The 24,357-nt window shown below is 36.8% G+C and overlaps 1 protein-coding gene and 3 long non-coding RNA genes across 5 annotated transcripts; 2 read left to right on the top strand and 2 right to left on the bottom strand.

The window, feature by feature from the left end:
* Nucleotides 1–762: 762 nt before the first annotated feature.
* LOC136267245 (uncharacterized) lies at nucleotides 763–11,757 on the bottom strand. Its single transcript, XR_010706599.1, has 3 exons — nucleotides 11,465–11,757; nucleotides 2,038–2,079; nucleotides 763–1,331 (listed from the first exon to the last, which is right to left on the bottom strand). It is a non-coding gene; the product is annotated as an uncharacterized lncRNA (long non-coding RNA).
* Nucleotides 11,531–16,826, top strand: LOC136267055 (tripartite motif-containing protein 2-like). Of its 2 annotated transcripts, XM_066062120.1 has the most exons (6): nucleotides 11,531–12,159; nucleotides 13,424–13,968; nucleotides 14,299–15,345; nucleotides 15,395–15,485; nucleotides 15,535–15,628; nucleotides 15,679–16,826. In XM_066062120.1, exons 1-3 carry the CDS (start codon nucleotides 11,647–11,649, stop codon nucleotides 15,152–15,154), a joined length of 1,914 nt encoding a protein of 637 aa, XP_065918192.1. In that variant the 5' UTR covers nucleotides 11,531–11,646; the 3' UTR covers nucleotides 15,155–15,345; nucleotides 15,395–15,485; nucleotides 15,535–15,628; nucleotides 15,679–16,826. The 2 variants fall into 2 exon arrangements, with proteins under 2 accessions (XP_065918192.1, XP_065918191.1); XM_066062119.1 differs by having other exon boundaries at nucleotides 15,535–16,826.
* A 2,849-nt stretch (nucleotides 16,827–19,675) lies between these two features.
* On the bottom strand, nucleotides 19,676–22,246 carry LOC136267237 (uncharacterized). Its single transcript, XR_010706596.1, has 2 exons — nucleotides 20,680–22,246; nucleotides 19,676–19,869 (listed from the first exon to the last, which is right to left on the bottom strand). It is a non-coding gene; the product is annotated as an uncharacterized lncRNA (long non-coding RNA).
* A 1,085-nt stretch (nucleotides 22,247–23,331) lies between these two features.
* On the top strand, nucleotides 23,332–23,936 carry LOC136267251 (uncharacterized). The gene is made up of 3 exons (XR_010706600.1): nucleotides 23,332–23,658; nucleotides 23,705–23,772; nucleotides 23,825–23,936. It is a non-coding gene; the product is annotated as an uncharacterized lncRNA (long non-coding RNA).
* Nucleotides 23,937–24,357: the final 421 nt, after the last annotated feature.

Below are 24,357 nucleotides of genomic sequence, written 5' to 3'. Positions count from 1 at the left end.
ATTATTGTGACAACATGTCCTACCTCCTCTCAACTGATAAATAGTTGATAAAACTTAGAATTAGTTGTACCGTGTGTTATATCCCTACTGTGCTCAAGATACCATAACGGAAATGCACAGTAGGGATATAACACTTCTTATTGTTTTACTGTGATTTAATATCATGGACTACTCCAACTTGTTTCAGTACTTCTTATCGATGTGCTATGGTCCCTACTCTAGTTGGAAATTTCAAATTTTTCGTGTACTTGTTATTATCATTTCAACCAAGAGTTCATAATATAAAGTAGTAAGAGATATATATAATCTCTTGTTTTAACTAATCACACAAAATTGAATTTAAGTATCTCTGCAAATTTACTGAAAGCCAATTAAGTCGCCATATTATGAAATCTACAGTATACACTGTACTACTATACTTAGCTCAACTCAACCTTCACATGTGAATTAGTGTTGTTCCAGTACTCAGTACTGGAACTAAAATAATTCCAGTTTCTGCACTTTTTATTCCAGTTCCAGTTCTAGAACTAGAACTGGAACTGGAACAATAATTTTGCTTTTCTTAAAACTGGAACTAGAACTATATAATTTTACTTTCTTCAAGACTGGAACTAGAACTAGAACTATATAAAGAAATTTTATCAAGTACTGGAACTAATACTGGAACTGGAATTGGTCATAACCATACAGCTTTTGCCAATGAGATTTTATGTTCTTATAAGACCAGAATTTATCTGCAGACAAAAGCACTTAATGTAGTATATACCTTCATAAAAGATGTATGTATTACAACCATGTATACATCAATGTGCTAAAAACTGCTTGAAACAACTGATTAGCTATAATATTAGAACAGAATGCAAAATGCTGGCTCAGTCACATGTTATGTCTGGTTCAGTGTTTGATAATTACATGTAGCTACAAGTCTTTTAGTACCACCCTATAGAGTGTTAGGGTTATAGTTGTTAGTGTAATAATGCTGATAACTACTATACAGTATTAGCTATATATATGAAACAAGTAAACCTGTAGCATATTAGCTTATATAACTTAATAGTGAGTCTCCATATTTCATTATGGGCTTTTGGTAATACTTAAGTCAAAATAAGTGTTGTTCTACAATGTCAAGTAAATGTCATGGCTCCTGAACTGGAACTAGAACTGTAATTCTAAAAATTATGGTTCCAGAACTGGAACTAGAACTGTAATAACTAGCTGATACTGGAACAACACTAATGTGCATAAGTCACTTCTGGTACTGGTACTGACATGACTGTAAGTGTCTTGTCATCAAAACCTGCTAACTCCACATAGTTGTTCTTGTAGTGTTTCTGTTAGTGAAATACAAGAAAATGTATAAACGTTAGTAGTGGTTAACTTTTGGTTAAGTAATTACTAACGTTCAAGATGTATACCACTGGGTCACATTGCTGGAGCTAAACATAATAAAAGACACTCATTTAATACTGACCAGTTTAAGGGATGTACAGGTGATACATTTAAACTGGTCATGTGAGCACAAAAACCACAATAGAATTACACAATTACAGGTGCACAAAGTGACAATAACTTGTTCATTTTTGCTTTGCTAAATTACATGTACTTATGATGGTCTGCTTTCTACGGCTGATTTTATCTACCTAAGCAGTAACCTACATAATCAATTTAATGTCTATCAAGCAGTCTTGTGCACTTCTGGCTTGTAAATCACTTTGTCCATTACCTTATCTTTAACATAAAGTTATGGACCAATTTCCCATCCCATGAACATGCCTGATATCAGCTTTCTACTAAACACCATAATTATAGTTCAAACAGAGTGTACAATATGTACTGTGGATGTGTCCATGATGTCCATAAACAGCTCTACTAGCTGTGTAAGTTTCATGGACTTAGCTGTACCAATTGGGAAGTTATTATAATACACTGAACATGAGTTCTTACTATGCTTGTGTACACATGATCAGTTTTGTCAGGTCTAGACTTTCACAATAAAATAAACAAAACTACTCCACATTTAATACTTGTATTACTCACCTTTGTCATGTCAACTACTGCATAAGTGTCTGGTATTGTCAGCTGTATAAAATAAATTAGTGATACATAAAATGGTTATTGACATCCAAACATGTGGTACCATGTTCATAATAATGTAAGTACAAACCAGATAGTAATGTGGTCCATACTAAAATTATTAAACAACTTCAATTCCACAGTATGAAATTAATTATTTGAAAATGAGTAAACATTTCAGTCCAGCAATGATGAAGAATGACAGTCACAGACTTCCCACAAAGGGTTACAACAATCTTTTAATGACCATATACAATCGTTCATGACTGATATATCACTGAGAGGCCGTACCAGAAACCAGAAGTACATTTCTACAAAATACTTTTTGCTAGCACTCTGGCGCTTTGGTACTTTACATTATTTGATAAGGCCATTTCAACTAAATCTTATGTTTCTCGGGGAAAAATTTAGCCAAATAAAGGTCGGTAGGTCAGTAAAATTAAAATAAAAAATATACAATTTTGCTAGCTGAAGAGTGACTTTGCAAGTCAAACAGTGGCTAAGCTACATTATGGTTGCTGTATCACTTGTGAGAAGGAAGTTATATGGTAAGATATTTAGTGTTACCTACTTTTTGAGAGCTTAAAGGTAAATTTGCAACTCCTTCGTGGTTATCACTCTTTGCAGGGATCACGTGATTAACATCATTATTTTTTATGCTGAAAAATATAGGGTCGGTCAGGCCCAACAAACAAAAGATTTAGTTGAAATGGCCATAGCATTCACATGAATACCATCCCCCTCCCCGATTGTACAGTATCTGAAGTTGAGTTTATGTGGTCAGAACTCTGATAGTAGAAGCTAGTCAACCCTGGCATGTGTGCCACAAATGACCACCTGCTTGCTGCCAGGCTTTGTGTAAGGACCTGCTGATTGTGCCTTTTGTTTTACCTATTACGCTTTGACCAGTGTTCAAAAATTATTCCTGAAAATTAGGCCACAAAACAGTTTATTGTATGTTTCTGGTTCCCTTCCTGGTCACTTTTGGGGTGTAACTAATCACTGGACTGGACTACTGGACTGACTTATTTTTGGTTTTTACACATTCTAAGGTTGGTTATATTGAGTCTTGCTAGCTACGGGCCTTCTGAAAACTTGCAGTTTGCTACTAGAATGATGAGTGTGAGGAGTGGAGTAAGCAAAAACTGACTTCTCACTACTTGTTATGCTCTACAGCATTTATACACTTCGTAGTATTGTGTTTTGGAAACTGTAATATCTAGCAATAGCTAACCAAAAATCTTTTTACTATATTTGTATTGCCTATGATACACTTGAACTAAATAGCTCAGACCCCTGGGACACAACCTATCCTTCCTAAGACAATGTATTGTAACTAAGTTTATTCCTACATGCAATATACAAACTCCTTGTACAACTGTAGGGTTTTTCTGTTATCATGATTAGTTCTTACATGTGCTGGTTGGCGTGCTATAAAATGTTACCAAATTTATTAGCATTGTACAAGCTTGCTACTATCTCCAAGACGTTATTGTTGGTTAACCATAACTAGCACATTCCCTGCAGCATACTGATAAGTAGTATAGGTATATGTACTGTAGAAGAATATAACAAATAGAGGTGAAATCACTAAAGTCAATTTTTGCTTACTCCACTCCTCATACTCATCATTTTAGTAGCAGACTGCAAGTTTTCAGAAGGCCCTTAGCTAGCAAGACTCAATAAAACCAACCACAGAATGTGTAAAAACCAAAAATGTGTCAGTCCAGTAGTCCAGTCCAGTGATTAGTTACACCCATTTTTTTGTTGAATGAAGTGCACAATCACCATACAATAATTTGTAATATTTTATATCTGTTGAAAGGTTTTCATGTCTTGTAAACACTCTTTCCTTATACAGATACACTAACTTTATACACTGACTTGTAAGTGTACAGCTATATTGGTTACATGTCAGAGACCAGCTCCTGAATAAGTACATATACACAAGTGCAGTTCGGTGTATATATCAGCAAAATCCCTCGCAGCCATGGTACAAGTGATATATATCACTTGGGGTGCACTCACCTAATAGGTGAAAGAACTAATGAGAACTCATCCCATTTGTTTTATACAGTAGCATCTGAAGATCGATTGTGGTTTTAATAGCATGGGCTAATAGCCATCAAAACGTTGTCCATATGTTAAAACGTCATTAATACGTACTATGCTTCAACACGCAATGTTAGAAAACTTGCGATTGTGGGATGGAGTTTATATTGTTATCATTTTTGTACTAAGTTAAGCCAACTAACTTCGCTATTGGGACAGTAAGTAAGTTATTATATTAAATTAAGTACTTAGAACTGTAAGTTACTAACCTATTTCAACGTAGCAGTAGTAGCTTTGCTGTTCCATGGTCTGTTCAAAGGTTGATACGCGGTGGGTAGAAATACGCATCCACAATCGCCCAAACAATTATCTTGTGCCTTCATTATCTTTTAGTAACAACCAACTACTCTATCTTAGCCTATGTACTAAGCTTAGCAACCTCTACAAAACCGAGTCCCACAATACAAAGCTCTATGTCGCTCAATATAACGAGTCAAAGCGCATCGATTCTTTGAACTGGCTGGGTATCAAAGTCATTGGCAAACCGCTTTCCCATGATATTGCCCGGGCAATATCTTGATATTGCCCGGGCAATATGCGAGTTAAACACCGAGCGGCGCCTTTGAACGCCCACGCTAAAGTGGTATATATGGAAATAGGGACCGGGGGAATTGGTAGGACTAGAAACCTATAATTAACTTTGCACGGCCATATGCTCAACATTAATTTTATGCCTCAATTTCTAAAAATCAGGTTGAAGTGATCATAGTATTCAAGTACTCTCTAGAGTTAATGATCAAGAATACTAGCTACTTGTAGTCATACCCATTTGACATGTTATATACTGACTTAAGCAGTTTACAGCTTTTTCAAGTAACAACAATGAGTAAATAATAAGTGGCTGAAGTAGAGACTATAAATCTTTCCTTTGCTTGTCAAAATGCATTTCAGAGAAAATATTGATATATTCTAATAGAACAGTCAGCGGCTTGAGAGTTATTGAGTGTTCTATTAGATTATATCAATTCTACAGACCTTCAGCACTTGTGCTGTAAAGCATTAATAAATATTAATTAAACTAGTGTCCATTTGGTTCTACTTCGGGTACTTAGAGATAATGAGTTACTCTCTAGAATTCCTATGGATATAATTACATGAAAATAACAAGGAGAAAATATCCTGACCACCTGGTAGACTCCTGTAAGCGTTCGAGCATAAATCGGATGGCTGCAGGTTCGAGGCTACCTAGGTCCAGTCATGGATTTTTTCTCCTTTCTCCAACTTTTCAAACACACCTTGTAGTTAAAGTCTATTAAGTAGCTAAAGTCTTTGAGCAGGCTGTAGGACCAGGTGTTCTACAGACCTTCAGCACTTGTGTTGTAAAGCATTAATAAATAAATAAATCGTTTTCTGTGATTTGTATTTAGACAAGCAAGGATTTATAAACAGTCTGCCTTTATTCTAGCATTATGCTCAATGCTTTAAGGTACCTATCATGCTGCCAGCATAATCGGCAGGTCCCTAGCCTTGTGGCCAATATAAATGATATGTAGTACGCATGTACTTGATGACTTGGTTAGAATTTTATTTGCTTCCAGCTTGATATTGAGGATGTCCGGTGTTTTAAATTGATAATCTTCCAAGTCAAGTATTAAACTCTGCAGTAACAAAGAACAACTGAGGAGCAACTGTTACAGCATAGCAGTGTGGTGTTCAAATAAGGGTATCTCTAGCTGGAGAAATAACTTTGAAATCTATACACAGTTACTATAGATCTCATGTGCAGCTTAGCACTGCAAAACATGTTTTCAATACTATATTGATGTCTATATGAAGATGAGCATGTGTATTATATGTGTTTTGTCCAGTGTCTGAACATGACAGCTATTCCACCTGTCATCTCTGACTACAATAATGTACAGATACAGTTCTATACATCAAGACCAAGTCTCAAGATTTATCTGTTTCCTAGGTAGTCCACCCCTTCACATAGAGTAAGGGTCTGGTGACCATAGTATATGGTACTTGTGTGACCGGAATGCAAATGTGGTTTAAAATTGCGTGCAACATATTAATAACATGTAACTGGATATGTGAAACCCGCCACGATCATCTACTCAGCCAAGTGTATCCTCAGGCAAAGTTTCAACCTCATATTCCAATAAGTTTCGGAGTTACAGCACTACAAAGTAGTAACAACAATAAGATGGATTTGTACAGCCAGTATAGGAAAAATAAATTACAAGTACTTACTAAAAAAAATAATAAACGGAGTTGATATTTGCACCACCATGTTCACCATGAGTAGAGGAATCAATTACTGGGTACATTTTTCAACTTTCTTCACTGCATACAAAGACGAAATTTGTGAACAAATACCAATCACGTACAATCGCTTCGACATGACATAAACAAATGCTCATAACTTGTGTGCCCTTGGGTCTACTGCACTATTGCTAGTCCCTTCCTTCATCAAGAAATAGACATTTATAAAATTTACGGAATTTTTTTAATAATATGGAAGTATTACTTACACCAAGAGTTCATTATATATATGTGTGTGTACTAGATAAAGCACTGCTGCGAGTGCTATACGGGAAATATAGCACGAAAAGAGTGGGTGAGAGACAAATATAGCAGGAGGCGAAGCCGAGTGCTATATTTCATCTCAAGGCCACTCTTTGAGTGCTACATTTCCCGTATAGCACAAGCAAAAGGCAGTGCTTTATCTGGTATAGAGAACTGTCAAATTGAAGTACACACAAGATGCACGAAACAATTAGAAACTCACAGAGTAGTGTTATCATCAGTAGAATAGGCATTGCGCCTGTGTTTCGCCAGTGTTGCACTGTGCTGCGGCTTCATTAGTCGTTTTGTGAGTCTAGTCAGTCTTTTCAATACTAAAAGTTTTTGATTGTGGTACACTTGATATTGCTAGGACTCATCCATTTATTTGAACAAAACGTAGTAAGAACATTCACTGCTGCTGACCACAAGCAACCATCATCAAAATCTTCAAGTGTGTCTATACGTAAATTAAATCAAGTGGTTTTGCTCTTACTGGTTGGGTTGACTGGTCAGCCAGCATAGTCAGGCTATCAGCCTACACTGGCTTGGTTGATTGGTTGTACTGGCCAGAATGAGTGATGATTACTCACTCAAAGTAGGCTATCAGCCTACAAAATAGACCTAACAGTTCTATAACTACCTGATATAGAACTGTGGTCTATTAAAGTGTTCTATAACTGCCCAAATAGAACACTTGGGCTTTTAAGGTGATATAGAAGGCCAGAATGAGTGATGATTACTCACTCAAAGTAGGCTATCAGCCTACAAAATAGACCTAACAGTTCTATAACTACCTGATATAGAACTGTGGTCTATTAAAGTGTTCTATAACTGCCCAAATAGAACACTTGGGCTTTTAAGGTGATATAGAACACTTTTTCGCTTTGATACTCCCACACAAACTTCTTTATATATATATATATATTTAGGAGAGTATCCAACACTGTATTGCCCCTTCAAAACACACTGCATAATAATGTTACACAATAGGCATCATCACCAAAGGTGTTTTAACTTGCTTCAAGAGCTATAAGGCGGCCTTGAAGTGCTTGCAGGTATTCGCTTTGGTATATCAATGCCTATCAACAAGTCATTCATGGTGAAGCCATGTGTTGGAGTTTACTGAAATTATACTAAAATATTTGGATATGTTACACAATGTTGCACAATTATTACACAGTGCATTTTGAAGGGGTAATACAGGCATTGGATACTCTCCTAAATATATACTAGTATATTAAAAATTATGAATTTAAAAATGAAGTAGGGATCCAAGCGATAAAAAGTAGTGAAACAGGAAATGAACAATGGTAGTTATTACAGCATAGCTCAGTGGGAAATCTCTACTTTGGCAAAATAATTGTTATACTATGCCAAAGTAGGGATTTCCCACTGAGCTATGCTGTAATAACTACCATTGTTCATCTCTTGTTTCACTACTTTTTATCGCTTGGATCCCTACTTCATTTTTAGATTCATAATTTTTAATATACTAGTTTGTTTAGTTTTTTGTTAAAGCATACAGCTAGCTATAAACGTGTGACTGTTCTATTACGGTGACTGCTGTATTAGAGTATCTCGAGTCAGCTTGCAAAAGATGTGTGCTTGCCCAAAAAGGGTTCGAAAAAGGGTGTGTTCATCGTGGTTTCGATCGATTATTCGACTAGAGTATCTCGAATCAGCCTACTAACTTGAAGGTGGGTGATCACAAATACAGCTAGCATAAAAGGGGCGTGGTCTCGATCTATACATCGATATATGTAGAATAAAGAATGGGCATGACCTTGTGACCTATCGTGGAATACCAGTACCTCTGTAGCTACAGTAGCGTACTCTAAGCACCTTAAATAATTTTGTAACGTCTATAGTATTATGCTGCTTAAAGAAAGTGTTGATATGGAAAATTAATGCCTCGATATGGTTTTGTTGGATGAAGAAGAAGACAAGCAGCCTGATTGAAGATAAAAGAAAAGACAAGGCGCACAGGGCATACACTCATCGGAACCCCAAAAGGCACATCCCACCGGTGAGCTTGTTGTTGTAGCGTAAAATGGTGACCGTGCGCTGCTTCATTTGGGCTCTAGGCTTGCGACTGTGGTCAGTGAGTGAGGCAGTTGTACTAAATTTGGAGATTTTGGCAATTTTTTTAAATTTTATATCCGGCCACCTGTGTTTTGTTGAATTTAATGCTGTTTTATGTATTATATGGACTAGTACTATTCCGTAAAGGTGGTTTTCGCCGCATACAATGTTTGTAGGATGATTTTTTAAAGGCGGAATTTTGGGCGGCGCATGAAACATTCACCACGATCCCTACTTAAATGGTACGACCGTACTGTTTGATACTATGAACTCTTGCTTACACCCATTGTATTCATTGCTTTATACTGGGCTTGCACGACTGTGTTGGGTTTTCGCTGATCCGGCCACATATTATTTCTTTAAGTTGTTGTAACTTGGCAAAGAAAGCACAAAACTTCACACTTCTCAACATAAATCTTTACTGTGTGTGCATCTCGGAGTTTCCCTCAGAGAGTATCAGCTGCTTTCCCACTTGGTCATCACCGTTATTGTGTTATTAATGGCACAACTACATGGTTTACTCACAAGACTATTTAAACAGGATACTGTGATTCAATTGGGTCTACCACTATAGTGGTACAGTCGGTTTCAGGTTGCAATTGAACAAATCACACAACTGATTACTTGAACTCCTTTCACTAGCGCAACTACATTATTTGCTTTCAAAGATCATTAGTCAATGCCAGGGACACACTGAGGTAGTTATTCAATAGAGCTTTTCTATCTCCTTGACGACCAAAATTGGATCCATACTTTTTCGTTTATTATTCCGTATTTCGGCCATATTTATGAACATCAGTATCGAGCGTTCTTTCCATCTACTTTACAGGTTAACATGAATTTTATATATGTTAATTCTTACCCAATACCAAACCCAATCCACCACAGCTTGGACTGTTAATTTTTAGCGGTTTACGCAGATTGGCTAATTTCAACTTGTCAATAGTCCCGCTGCGTACAAAGTTGTTCAACAATATGGCCAACAAAAACAGTTGTCAAGGAGATGAAAAACCTCTATACATTAAACACTGCACGTAATTCACACAATCATGTTCAAACATGATGCGTGCAAATTATTTAATTGCATTCGCAAGCAACCTGAAATTGACTGTAGTAGCACAGGTACCATGTACTATGGTCACCAGATCCTTCCTCTATAATGCAAAGGGGTGGGTGCTGCCAAACTATTAGGCCCCTATTTGGTGATCATCCACTGCCCGCATCCTTCTTAAGCTACCGCATGGTAAGCCATTATTTACTCTGTGCATGCTTAGAAGAACACATGATACCAAACTGTTATAATTTTTTGTTGATGAATGCTGCAATGCGCTATATATCGCCAGGAGAACTGTTATCTTCCTTAGCACATTGCTGCAGTGCCAGTTGCAATCGTGTTCTATCGACTTCATCAAAGCAGGCTTTCAGTTGACTGTCGAAAAACAGTTGGCGATCACGAAAAGTAGAATCAGCTACTGAAGGAACTGTTTGTAGTAAGAAAGAAAGACAATTTGGACAAGGTCTGTACATCAGTGTGTCAATATTATAAAATAAAGGCATAATGGTAATACCCTCCCGCCCGAGGCTGGATGAGAAACTAATAATCACCAAATAGGGACCTTACTTAGGTTGGTAGGTTGTAGCAGACTAGCCTGTCAGGATTGTACAAAGGACAAGGTTTAAATGTACCAAACAAACACAATCATACCCGTGAGTAGATAATTATCATAATCACACCTGTGCATTATAATCACATTGATACTTGCCGAGATTTTTGCACAGTACACACAAATAAAAAAATACCATTCAGTCTCGCATACAGCCAGGCCTGCACAAGGGTGTAGGCAGGGGGGTTCGGATAGTTCGGAAGAAACCCCCTTTCAGATGCAGAATTTTTAAAAATTAAAAATCACACCAAATTTTACAGGCCTGGAACTCTCCAGTAGCTACTTTCCTCTGTACTACTCCTGAGGGTCATGTACCACATTAATGCTGAACCATTGCAAATCATATCTATTGCATCACGTGATCAATTGCGCACGTGATGCATGGTTGAAATGGCGCGAGTGAAACAGCAAAGGACTGTTCAATGGTTGGTGGAGACATATTACAAGGTAGCAGCTGCTAAACTTGAGTGGTCGTCATGTTATACATGTGTCAGGTTAGCACAAACTGTGAATTGTTACCGATGTATAGTACCTGATGAATGGTTTGTTTATTTGTTACATGTTGTGGGCACGTGATGTATCGAACATATTGGAGTACAAGTCTGAAGTTAACCATCAACAGGAGGGCCAATAATGTATAGCTGGAAAGAAGTATTGTGACTCGAGTGTGGAGGGCTTCCGTGAGCTAGAAATTGAAGTTGGCTGTCAGTATGCTGTCTGGAAGTAAAGATTAGTTAGTTTTACAATAGGTTTATAGTTTCTTTAAGCTGCGTAAACAGCAGTGTGTAGGTTTTAGCTGGTTAGTAGTTAGATGCACAAACAACACCTTTTAATGTTACTGCCTAAAGGTACGTTTTGTGTATGCATCATTTTCGTTCATTCATGGTCTAGGGGAAGCACCCAGGCATTTCCCTTAAGACAGTCCACTTTAAATCTGAACCCACTTCAAAAAAAATCCTGGCTACGCCCCTGCTGCATACAGCATACAGTATCGTAGTGAGCACAGATGCACATTAAAAACTTACACACAAACTGTCATTCCATTATCAGGACTCCATTAAACACCGAGTTAAACACAACCTGGTGACCGATAACAGCTGCTGCGACCATAAGATGACCTGCAGACGTACGGACTCCTTTAGCTTCAAAAATTTTAAGCGCGCCTAATAACTGTTTGTTCAAAGGGTGTGCCGTGCGTTTGGTCAAGATGGCTTCTGCACTCCTTCCTTCCGTGTCGAAGTGTCAAGTGTTGATGGAACATTTCAATAATCCAGACCAACTTCAAGATGCTATTAACTGTAGCGAAGAGTGCGCCGCTCTTTTGAAGTATCCCGCCACCATGCCCCTTTCTGAATATTGTCCTGATCATCCACGAAGAAAACTTGACGTGTTCTGCAGACAATGTGGAACTGAGTTATGTAGAGATTGTGTCTCCCGTGGTCACTCAACACACCAGCGTACTAGCATTACAAGTGTGACTGATGAAGAAACCAGGAGACTGGGTGAAACTGTGGATCACATGATGGGTTTACTGGAAGAGACGAAACGAGCAGTGTCTGTTGTGAAGGAAATGAGACAACGTGTTAGGGGCAGAAAGGAGCACAACATGGAGAGGACAAGGAAGATGTTTAATGCTCTTAGAAAAGTCATTGATGAACAAGAAGAACAAGTCATAGCAGATATTACCAAAGGAGCAGACAGGAGGGAGAACACACTAAAGGTATTATTTTGTAGTTGTAACATGGACATGAGTGGTCTATCTGATATGTCAACCCTCAGACATATATGATTGAGCACATGCAGTGTAGAGGAGTATAGCAGCCATTGGAGTGAAGAGATAGCTATGGTCCTGAGACTTCAGGTGGATTTTGTGGCTTTCAGCGACACTACTGGCATTTTCTTTAATGTGCCACATAAAAGTGTTATTGTCTCAGTAACATGATACAGTAGTTCTAATAGATATTGTGTGACAACAAATACCAGCAAAATCACTTACACAAGATTTCAACCAATCAAATCGATTCATTTTTGAAGTTTAAACTATAATATTAATTACCGCAAATGACATGTGTTGTTGTCATGCAGGATCTATTATAACCACTGTACAGGTTTACATACCTAATCCAACAACTGAATGTGTTACTGTATAATACTCTCAATGGCAGCTTGACGTATTATTTTGAAATACGTCAAGTGGTTAGCCAATAGAATTAGCATTACACTTGTTTGTCAAGGTTCCTTAACAAAAACCTGTGATATTAATTTGATTGGCTAAAATAGTGTGGTGTGTTTCTATTAGAAGTAGATGTCCGACTTGACAACTAGTGTTACCATAGTGATAGATGCCCGATGGCATAGCAACAATATGGTTGCTTAGCAATGGTTGCTAAGTAGCCATTGCTAGGATAAACATCACTTTGAGACCATAGCAACAGTTGCCATGCAATGGTTGCTAAGTGTGACTGGTCTTTTGCAGTGGTTAATTTTAGAATTTCTGTTGCCTAGTAACAGTTGCTATGGTTGTCGGATTAATTTGCAATAGGAGCAATGACAGTAATGAACAAACAGACACAACTACAGGCTGTGGTATTTGGGATTAATAGTTCTCACATTGTAATCAGGAAGGAAATAGTACTCGGCTTTGCCTCGCACTATTTTTACTCCTTCCTGTTTACAATGCTCGCACTATTAATCCCGAATACCACAGCCATCCATCCTATTACATATACAAACCATATCACATGGTTTTGTGTAATAGATGAGCCCCTCCCACCTACCATTTAGCATTCTTTATTAGAGAAAATTAAAAGCAAACACATTATCTGTTTTACTGACTTAAAGGCTTGAAACTGGCTTGAAATTGATAGTCAAAGCTAAGCCAACAATGCGAACATCAGTAATATTATGCTACAAAGTAGTTCTTCCTGGGATTGGTAGCAGTAAAGATGTGTCTCCAGTTATTGTTGTTCTTGTTTTAATATTAGCTACAGCTGGAGAGGTTGTTGTTGCTATGGACACAACTACAGAATTGTCTGGAGCTATTGAAGAAGACAAGAGAGAACAAAGTGACTACCACTGAACTGGTTAGGAGGAGGAAGATACTGGAGCAACGACAAGGCCACCTGATGATAATGAAGAGGAGATCAAGACTGGAACCAGTAATGAAGGAACAAAGAGAAGTTGAGTATGAAGAAATGGAACGTCTTTGTGAGGAGGTGACCAAGTTGGGAGGATTTCTACCTCTGGACCCCAGCAAGTGCGAAGTGACCTTCCCTACAGCAATGACAGTAATGAACAAAGTGACGTCACTAATGGTAACACTTAGAGATGTTAATGGTGGCATTGTTGATGACAAGAGTAGTGAAGTAGAAGTGTCCATGACCACCAAAACTGGAGAAGCCATAGTAGTGGAACCAGTCAAGGATGTTAGTGGTGGAAACTATACAGCATCCTTCACTCCCAGGACTTTTGGGGATCACATGATATCAATTGCAGTTGATGGACAACACATCCCAGGCAGTCCTCACAAGTAAGGAATGGTGTGTGTTCTATTAGAGTGTTTTGTGGATAACATGTGAGGTGTGATTGTATTATACTTATTCAGTTAGTGTATACTAATGTTACACAATGACTATACATATTAACACTACTACACAGTCAGTCTATACAGTCACACTACTATACAATAGCTATACATGTATTATTTTCCCATACAATGTGTCATACATACAAAACATACAAGTGATTATCATTCAAACTTCCCACTATAATGTTATCTCATTTCCTGTACATACAGGAAGTGATGTCATCAGTATTATTAATGTACAGTAGATCATGTGATCCTGTCATTTTACTGTAGGATATCAGTTATACTGAGAGACTACAGCAAGATGAGAGAAGGACACTGCCAAGTGATGACTCATTATGGAGGAAAGAAGTTTGGTAAACTCAGTGATGTTGCTATAGGAGTTAATAATGAAGTCATCATTATTGATTATACTAACAAGTGTGTAATTGTGCTGGACTGTAACTTTGCCTTATTAGCAGTGATTGAACAAGGAAGTGGTGACAACAGATTGCTCTATCCTAATGGTGTAGCAGTCAGTAAGGATGACATCATAGCTATTAGTGACTGTAGTAGTCATCAAGTGAAGAAGTATTCCCTACAAGGAAAACTCTTATCAATAATTGGTAACAATAGAGGGAACAACAATGGCCAGTTTAATGTTCCCAGGGGACTAGTCTTCAGTAGTAATAAAATGTTGTATGTTGTAGATGGGTGGAATCACAGGGTCCAGGTATTCCAACAAGATGATAAATTTGCATTTAAATTTGGCAGTAAAGGGTCCAACCCTGGACAATTTCAGTGTCCTGTTAGAATAGCAATTGATACTGACAATAAAGTGTTAGTTAATGACTATGATGGTAATCATATTAGTCTCTTCAGTCATACTGGCAGTTTTATTAGTAGGATAACATGTGATAGACCAGTGGCCATTACTGTTAGTCCTGATGGTCACATCATAGCTGGTTGTGGTGGTGATAACAATAAAATTAGAGTATGGAGCCCCACCCATGAGTTAATTAAACAGTTTGGAAAGAGAGGATCTCAACAAGGAGAATTTAATGCTATTAATGGTATAGCAATAAACTATTCTACTGGTAGTGTTTATGTTGTGGAGGGATCCAACAAGAGACTACAAGTTATCAGTTAAATTGTTATTTTGTGTGTTTGTATGATGTAATCTATTATTACCATGGTTACTACTTGTTTACATGATATGATAATATTCTAACTAGAGAGGTCGATTGGTACATATTAGTGTGTGAGGGGAGATGGTGTGGTTTTGTGTTGTTACTATGTAGCCATGACAACCACACAACCACTGTTACCAGGAAGTTACCAGTAAGTGTTGGTGATGAAGAGCTGGTATACAAGTGTCTTTTCTATACAGGTGGAGAAAGTAGATGTATACAATGAAGATCATCTGAAATGATGTCATTGGGGACTTAGCCAATCAGATTGTACTGTGTGTACAGAATAAAGTAATCAAAATGTGTAACTTGACAATGTGTGAACTTTATAAATCACCAGTGTCCAGATCATGTGATCCACCCAGTGTAGTGACGTCTACATGAGGGATTTGTTGTGGTTGTCAAGTGATTAAATCAGTCTTCACCTTAATAAGGTATGTGTACTACCCTATTTGGATGTGTAATTTAAATGTGTTTAATTCAGGAGGTGTTACAACATGTTCTCCTATTTACCAACGGACTACTCACACCCACACCACACCTCCACACTAGAGTATTAGTGTTGTTTTAGTATGGAGTTTTAGTTATAGTTGTAGCTAGTTTCATCAATAATTTTAGTTTTAGTTTTAGTTTTAGTTATAGTAATCTTTCTTAATTCTTTTTAGTTATTGATTTAGTTATGGTTATTCATTCTTTGATGTTTTAGTTTTAGTTATAGTAATCTTTCTTAATTCTTTTTAGTTATTGATTTAGTTATGGTTATTCACTCTTTGATGTTTTAGTTTTAGTTATAGTTACAGTTAAAAACATGAAAACCTTTTAGTTTTAGGTACAGTTTTAGTTATGTACATCGAAATCTTTTAGTTCTAGTTCTAGTTATAGTTAGAAACATGAAAACCTTTTAGTTTTAGTTATAGTTAAAAACATGAAAACCTTTTAGTTTTAGTTATACAGTTTTAGTTATGTACATGAAAATGTTTTAGTTCTAGTTCTAGTTAAAAACTTGAAAACCTTTTAGTTTTAGACACAGTTTTAGTTATGTATCTGAAAACCTTTTAGTTATAGTTTTAGTTGTGCATAAGAAAACCTTGTTTAGCTTTAATAGTAAGCACCAAGTGACTATATTTTATGTGAATGAAACTCTTGTTATAATTTCAGTACCATTTTTCCAGCTTAGTAATACAAAATCTTTGTATTACAAGACCTGTCAATTTTTTAATAATATAGATTAATACAACACTTAATACAGTGCATTTGACGCAATCTCTGTCACAGGTATTCCTTATTCTTTCTTAGCAGAACTTCCCTTTCCAAGTTACTATTAGTAAGTCTGTTGCGTTTGCCAGATGTCGATTCCCCACTTGTAGACAAATACTCTTTCAATAGGGGCTGTTGAAGCATGCAGGTATGCATAAATGTAGCCATTAGCTAAAAGCATTAAATTACAGTGACCATTAACAAAAATGGTTAGCATACTATAGGCCATCACTACTACCTAGTACCTACATTACTGAGTTCGTGAATTTTGTTCAAACAGTTTTTATTAGTTATAGATTTAATAGTATGTACGTAACTATATGATATAGATATTTTAGTTGCATATAGTTTTAGAAGTAGTATCAAATACATTTAACAAGCAATTTCAGTAATAAGATCAACTTGCTATATTGTAAGCAGTTTTAGTTTTAGTAATAATATAGATTTGATTTTAGTTTTAGTTATAGTTTCAGTGATTACATACATTTGTTTTTAGTTATAGTTTTAGTTAACTTAAACATATTCACCTTACTAAAAGTACTTTTAGTTTTAGTTACAATTAACTGAAACAACACTATAGGGTCTGGTGATAATGGTTAGGATTTTTTGGATCATCTGTCAATTTATTAGTTCTCCATTACCATGCACATGTAGTAGATGATGTAATCCTTAGACATTCTAATTGGCTTAATGTATTTTAAACACATCAGTGTCCAATACTGACCAATATCACCAGATCCTACTCTCCTGTAGAGGTGGGTGTGGTCACTAATGTACTGATTGGACAAATGTATTTCTGTGTATTTGACAATTGAATGAATCATTTTCTTTCATGTACATAATTACTATATGGAAACAGCCTTTATGGGATTAAACTAGTTAACTGAGGGATAGTACATTACTGATGCTGCATTTGATACAACAAAAAAATTATCTAAGTCTCCTACCAAAATTTTGTACCATATATAGTAGTAATGAGGTTTACTATACAAAAATAGATTTTTCTGTCGTTACTGCTTTGTAGCACGCACTGTTAACTTCAAAATTTCTTGGCTTCCAAAGCTGAAATTTCAGTTGACCATTCCTTTAAGTAAAGAAAAATGTAATTTGTAAATCCACTAACATGTGGGGTTCTTGTAGATTAACTCTTGATACTATTCTGAATGAAAATCATACTCTAAGCAGTCTGGTAAATATCTACTACTCTAATAGAACAGTCACTTAGCTGCAGTACTAGTGGAAACCTTCTTTCAAGTGTTGTATAATTATGTACAATATTTACTTAGTCATTATTATACTTGTTAATATACATGGTGGCTACACAATCATTGCCATTATTAATGTCCCACAGACAAAAATGATTTGTAACAGTTTACCCTACCATGAACTAACGGGGACCAAGAGTCAAGTCACACTAACTTGTTATTACAATCTTTCCCAAAGTATGGTCCATCACCTGTGTGACTCTGTAGCTTTAGAAAGTAAAATTTAGAAAGAGTTAGTTAATTAATTCAAGGGATAGTATTAACTGGGCACCTGGTTTATTATAGGCAGCATAGCATCAAAGGTGTCCTGATCATGTGATCCACCTAGTGTAATGACATCTACTGAAATGAAAGATTTGTTGTGGTTGTCAAGTGATCAGGGACTTCCCCTGATAAGGTATGTGTATTACCTAATATAGATGTCATTTAAACTTCTTTTTAATCTAGGAGGCATTGCAACATGGTCTCCATAGACTACTCACACCCACACCACACCTCCACACTAGGGTATAGGGTCTGGTGATAATGGTTAGGGTCATCTGTCTATAATCCAGTACCACATGTCTAAGACATGTTTAATGTATTTTAAACACGTCCAAGAATACTGACTAATATCACCAGATCCTCATCTGGGTGTGGTCACTACTGTACTATTTGGACAATTGTATTATATTATTTCTGTGTAAATTAAAACAACCATCATATAACACAACTTAACGTGTAAATGGTGGGGAAACCTTTGTGGTATTATGACCTTATTAACATATCTTTAACAGTAGGACTGAGGTTTCGTATAGTGTACAACACTTCACTTGAGTGAATCCAGGGTTTGGCAAGGTGGGTAGTAGACAGGAAGTTTGGGGGTGCAAAGCTATTTTAATGTAGATTGAATTGGCTTAATTATGCACAAAAAAAATATCTAAATCATACTGCTTTCTAAGTGAGAGTTGTACAGGGATAGGTGACTATCATGAGTAGTTCATGATCAGCTAGCTCTATATATGGCATACACAAGACCATGTGCTTAGTATGATAAGTATGTCCATGCATGAGGTACACTTAGACACTGCATGCATAGATTCTAACTCCGTAACTATGGAGTATTCGCAATAGTGTTGTGAGGTGACTGTTCTATTAGAGTATTTGACTAACTGCTCTATTAGAGTATCTGGATGTTTTCAATTGTATCTTTTTCGGGGGGGATGGAAACATTCACCACCGTTACCCACATGGACAAAGCAAAGCTCCATATAACCACTATACATTTTCAGTTACCAACTATGAATATGTGGTATATCTCATCAATGTGGCCTCTTGACCTTATTAATGTCATGAAGCAGGGATGGATGCAGGGGTGTTCTGAGGTTTCCAGAAACTGCTAAGTATATATATTTTTAAGACCTGAATTTTTTCCTGGGGACTTAGATTAGATTTATCAATTGACATGGGGCATCCTGATTCCCGACTCCCAGAATTACATTAAGGCTGTTGTACCATGTACGCTTCAAACTTTACATGTATAGCTCCACCCTTAGCCAAACTATCAATGTTTAAATGTCAGCTTGAATGATTATCTTGGTGAAATTTGTTACCAGATTCAATATGAGTACTCATAATTTTTGCAGGAGGAGCATGATTCCAGACCCACTAGATATTCAGTGTGTATGAAACAGAAAATAAATTTGGAAACCTGTCACTAAAATTCCTGGAGCTGCTCTTGATGAGTGTGTATTGAATGATGTAGGAGGACCTCATTACACTTGACAGACGTGTAGTCAGGTGTTGTTAATAGACCACTAAGCAAAGTTTTACTGAAGTTTTGATCATTTCCATTGTCTCCAATAATGCCATGCCAGTCACTGTATTTTGGTGGTCTTAAGTAAAAGGTTGACAGTACCTGTCTATTCTGTTTTTCCATATTAGTGACACATACATGTAGTATACTTATAGCCAATAACATTTCTCATAGAGTACATTAATCACTGTCATTTTGCTCCACACAAAGATGATCAAGGAAGCTTTGCGGTACAAGAACAGAATTAGTTTACCACAACATCATGTGGTTACAGTCTTTACAAAGTGTTTATTACACAAAGTAGTAGTAGTACTTGTAGTAGTGTTCATGTGGTAGTGGTGAGGAGTTTTCTTGTTTACTGTAAAGGAAGAAAACCACAAAGTAAACAAACATCCATACATATAACAATAATATACAACAACAATATCAAGACACAAGGTAGTGTGTTGTGTGGGCACTAAAGCTGACATGTTACACTAATGTGTTATCAATAGGTAGAATAAACACACCAATACCCATGTAGCACATCAGTGGTTTCTTCCATGGGACCACTTCATGACATTGAAATACTCTAATAAAACATACACCTACACTGATGGGTTGGTTAATCATAGAAGACCAGGGCTAAGGTATGTACATCAATGTTATAAAGGATACTTGTAATAGTGGTAGGTGATTTGGGAGAGACAAGGCTGAATCTACCAACATAGCAAAACATGTGTTTGTTATTTATTTCAACACTTCAGGCCTAAAGGACTTCAAGTTAAGGAAGACTCTTGGTGCACCTAGCATCCATTTCAGCATTAAATTCTGCAGAAATCTATTTTTTTCATTTTAAAAATCACCAGAACACGATTATCATAATATTTATTATGTAAAAGTTTTCGACGCATGTAATGTTCGCGGCTGCTCAACTTTCTGCAACCTTTTCATCCTTGAAAATTAACAATTATCAAGTTAAGCTCTATGTTTTCTAATAGATAAACTCAGTGAAAAACAAGTGACCCTTGAAAATAAAACCAGTGAAATTCATCGATCCACAAAAATTACATACCTCAAAAATTTATACATACACGGCATTGGTCTGCCTACTTGCCTGCCTCACTAACTACACTCACAAGGCTAGGGGTAAAATGTACAGCTACGATTTTATGCCACAGTACTTAACTCAGATCTCTTGGGGTTTCAAAGAGTGTTTGCCCTCTGTGCCTTGCCTTTCACAGTACCAGCGTTGTAAGTGGGCCGGGTCATCCGGATTATCCGGGTCATTTGAATCGCATTTTGTGTGGGTCAAGTGGGTCTTCTCCGCTTCACTGAATATCTGGGTCTGACCCGGATGAGATCGCATGTGACTATAAGTTAACAAGCTTGATTGTATTGGTGGAAATGCAGGTACTCAAGAAACATATGTTACAGTTTTTACTGTAGAAAACAAGATATGGTAACCACGCCCCTTAATCAATTGTGTAGTTCACTTGAAATGAGCAGGGAAATTAGATACTCTAATCAAACGTATACTGGCTGTAGCAAAAAGTTAACAAACTAATCATCTACTCTGATAGAGCAGTGAATCTGTATGCCAATACAGTACAGCCAATAGTGTCCTGATTACCAAAATTAAACTTATGCAGTTCATGATCATGTGATCTTAACATAGTGTCTCAATTATGTGAATGTCCAATCTGTAAAATCTCCCACACTTGAAAAGTTCCATACACTACACACCAATAAGTGATACAACTACATACAGTATAAACACTATTATTCTATGACCTTATATGTACATAACTACCACTTCAGAGAGTATAGGGTTTCTTACATCATCCTATTAACATACCATCCTCAACCACAGCTTATACAACTACATCACACATTACCTTATGATAATATTATCTCCCACATCATACCCATACCACACATACATATCCCCTTCCCCAACATAACTTCTCAATGGAGTTGTGCCACCACAGCGGTTGGCTAACAATACACATAAGATATTCCGGATTTCCGAATGGGTTACGCCCGTTTTGTATAAAATAACACCGTCTTCTAAACAAGGCACCATAACTTCCGTGTACTCTGGTTGACAGACACGAGGTTTGGTTAATCAGATTCCTTGATGAAAGGCAATTCGATTCATGTGTAAGTTCTTTGTGTAGTAACGAAGGGGAAGCTAAAAAGGAGCCTTGTACAGCAACAAGGCTGCAGCACATGTTGCTGCAGACCTTCAGTGCTGGTCACTGTAAAGCATTAATACAATACAACACAACATTTACGTGTTCAAAATGCCTTTAAAAACACGTTTTTCAACTTATCTTTGTAAATTAACCTGTTTAACAATTTGTACGGTCGGAGTCTTATTAAGCGTCCTTCACTGCATAGAATGATACCAATTTAGCGAATTTGGTTGAGGATAACAACTTGTAAATTGGGATTTTCCCGCCGAGATAATTAAATTTTCCAATAGGTTAATGTGTGGAACACGTATTATGTCATCATCAGCAGTAAATAACTGTCGCTATGGCGACATTTTCCTATTTGTACGGTCGACATTGGATAGAGAAATTCAAGGGCTTTTTTTTATTGTATGGTGTGCTGTAGAGATTTTGTGAGTTAAAGGTTGTAAATTAGTGTTTTTGTATGTAGTGTAAAATACATGTATTTTGCATTGGACAACGAATGACAAGGAATGATGAGATTTTATGATCAGCCTGTTTTACCAAGTTGAGGTTTCAAAAAAGATATTAGATTCATTTAATGCACAATTCTTAATTTTTAAGGGTTTAAGCCAGTGTTTTGAAAACTTTTATGACCACCTGAAAATGCTCCATACATATGTTTTGATATGTGTAACTTAGGCCACTTCAACTAAATCTTTTGTTTCTCGGGCGAAATTCAGCCAAATAAAGGTCGGTAGGTCGGTAAAATAAAAATAAAAATAGGCTATTTTGCTAGTTGAAGAATGATATTGCGAGTCAAACGGTGGCTAAGCTACATTACGGTTGCTGTATCACTTGTGAGTAGGAAGCTATATGTTGAGATATTTAGTGTTACTTACTTTTTGAGAGCTTAAAGATAAATTTGCAACTCCTTTGTGGCATTATCACTCTTTACAAGGTGATCATGTGATTAACATAATTATTTTATGCTGAAAAATATAGGGTCGGTCGGGCCCGAGAAACAAAAGATTTAGTTGAAGTGGCCTTACTACAGAAACTAAACAAAATAAACAGTTGTTAAAGCTTAGAATCAGTTGTTGTCATTTGTACCTGTAAGAATGGTTGGGTGGCTGATACTAATGCCAGAGCAAATTGTGTATAAATGTTTTGATTAGCACAATGAGTTCTACTTAATAAAACTTAAGCAGTTTTACAAAGTAAGCACATTCCCTTAAAGCTGATATGTGACGTACAATCTGAATATCTTACAAATACCCACTTAACCCCTAGGGTTTGTATTGTGTCTATTGAGGCTCAGTAGAATAATACCAAACACTACACAAATACAGAAATATATTTAGGTGGTGCTTAAAACATCTTCAACATGCTCAGGCAGAGTTGACACTAGGTACTGATAAGTGAGACAAAGTCAGTTCTATTGCTTCTCGTATTGATACATCTCTTTGCCTGTAATGAAAACTATTATTGTGGGATTTGTACATGTCCAGTTTTCATGTGCTAAGTTACTTTGAAATAATGACAACCTCCTGCCAACATTCTTGGTCACCATATGTCCATTATAGGAATTATTTTTCTTGTTTGATATTTTGAATTAGATCCTCATTCTTCACAAGCAACATTATCGTGCCACGTTCAGCACTCTAAAGGACTGCTTGGATACAGATATTGATGATTTTGCAGCACAACACAGATATTAAATTCCTGCTGAGTTTTCTGAAGGTCATCTTTCGTGATAAGATGTAAAAGTCTACAATGGTTTGGAGAGAGAAGATATTAACCAGATATTTTACTGCACTGTACATTGTTCCTGTATTAGATGCTAATGTCCCCATTTACAATGCACCTACAACCCTGCTGCTATGGTGTGCAAGATAAACATCACCTGTGAATCAAAAACTGAGTTTTCTTCCTGAGATTACATCTCCTTAACATGCTATTAGCTAGCCAAGTGATCTAAGACGTTTATAGTACGTGCACTGCATGATTTATCTTATTGTACTTCGTTACTTGTAGAAATATTCCTGCCAATTTTCTGTGGCCCAGTCAGTGTGAATCTCAGTTCCATGCGGACCCTCTCGCAGGTATGGCAAACTGTAGTGATCGGTGAATATTAGTATGTCATCTCACTTGCAGGAAACTTCTATAACTACAGAAGCAATGTAAGGCCCAGCCTGCAGGCGTGGTAACTCTTGGAACTAGTGCACGCATTTCTTTTTTCAACAAAAGGGCATTAAATAAATTATCAACAATAATAAAATTAATGGGTCCAGTGGTAAAGGGGATACAGGAGCTACTAGGGTTGATGTTACACAACTAGTCATGCGGAGGTTGAATGAGGTTAGTAGGTCAATTAGTGGTTCATTCAATTGTTACAGAAGCATTGTGTGGCTTCACCACTAATCATACAGTTAGCCCTATAGGCACTGAAGGATTCTATTGTATCCAGTCATTTGCTACGCACACAGTGATTGTCTGATAATTAATTAATAGTCTCACAACGGATGCACACAGACTTTGTATGTTTGGCCTGCCACAGTAAGCTGGTGTGCCCTTTACACCACTCATGCTAGTCTGTAGTCTAGATCACAATCTGCTGTGATAAGTCTACTGGACCTAAAGAATGGCACGAGCTCAAGACCATGTACTTAGCAGGATAAGTGTGCCCA

The sequence above is a fragment of the Dysidea avara genome, chromosome 1, assembly GCF_963678975.1.
Source record: "Dysidea avara chromosome 1, odDysAvar1.4, whole genome shotgun sequence".
Lineage (NCBI taxonomy): Eukaryota > Metazoa > Porifera > Demospongiae > Dictyoceratida > Dysideidae > Dysidea > Dysidea avara.
Note: the sequence above shows the minus strand (reverse complement) of the source record. Positions and strands in the feature narration are given on the sequence as shown.

Excerpts from the sequence above, each read along its gene's own strand:
- LOC136267055 (XM_066062120.1), top strand. The coding sequence starts at position 11,647 with ATGGCTTCTGCACTCCTTCCTTCCGTGTCGAAGTGTCAAGTGTTGATG. Across the intron at positions 12,160-13,423 it reads GGAGGGAGAACACACTAAAG|CTACAGCTGGAGAGGTTGTT; the intron begins GTATTATTTTGT and ends TTTTAATATTAG. Across the intron at positions 13,969-14,298 it reads ATCCCAGGCAGTCCTCACAA|GATATCAGTTATACTGAGAG; the intron begins GTAAGGAATGGT and ends ATTTTACTGTAG.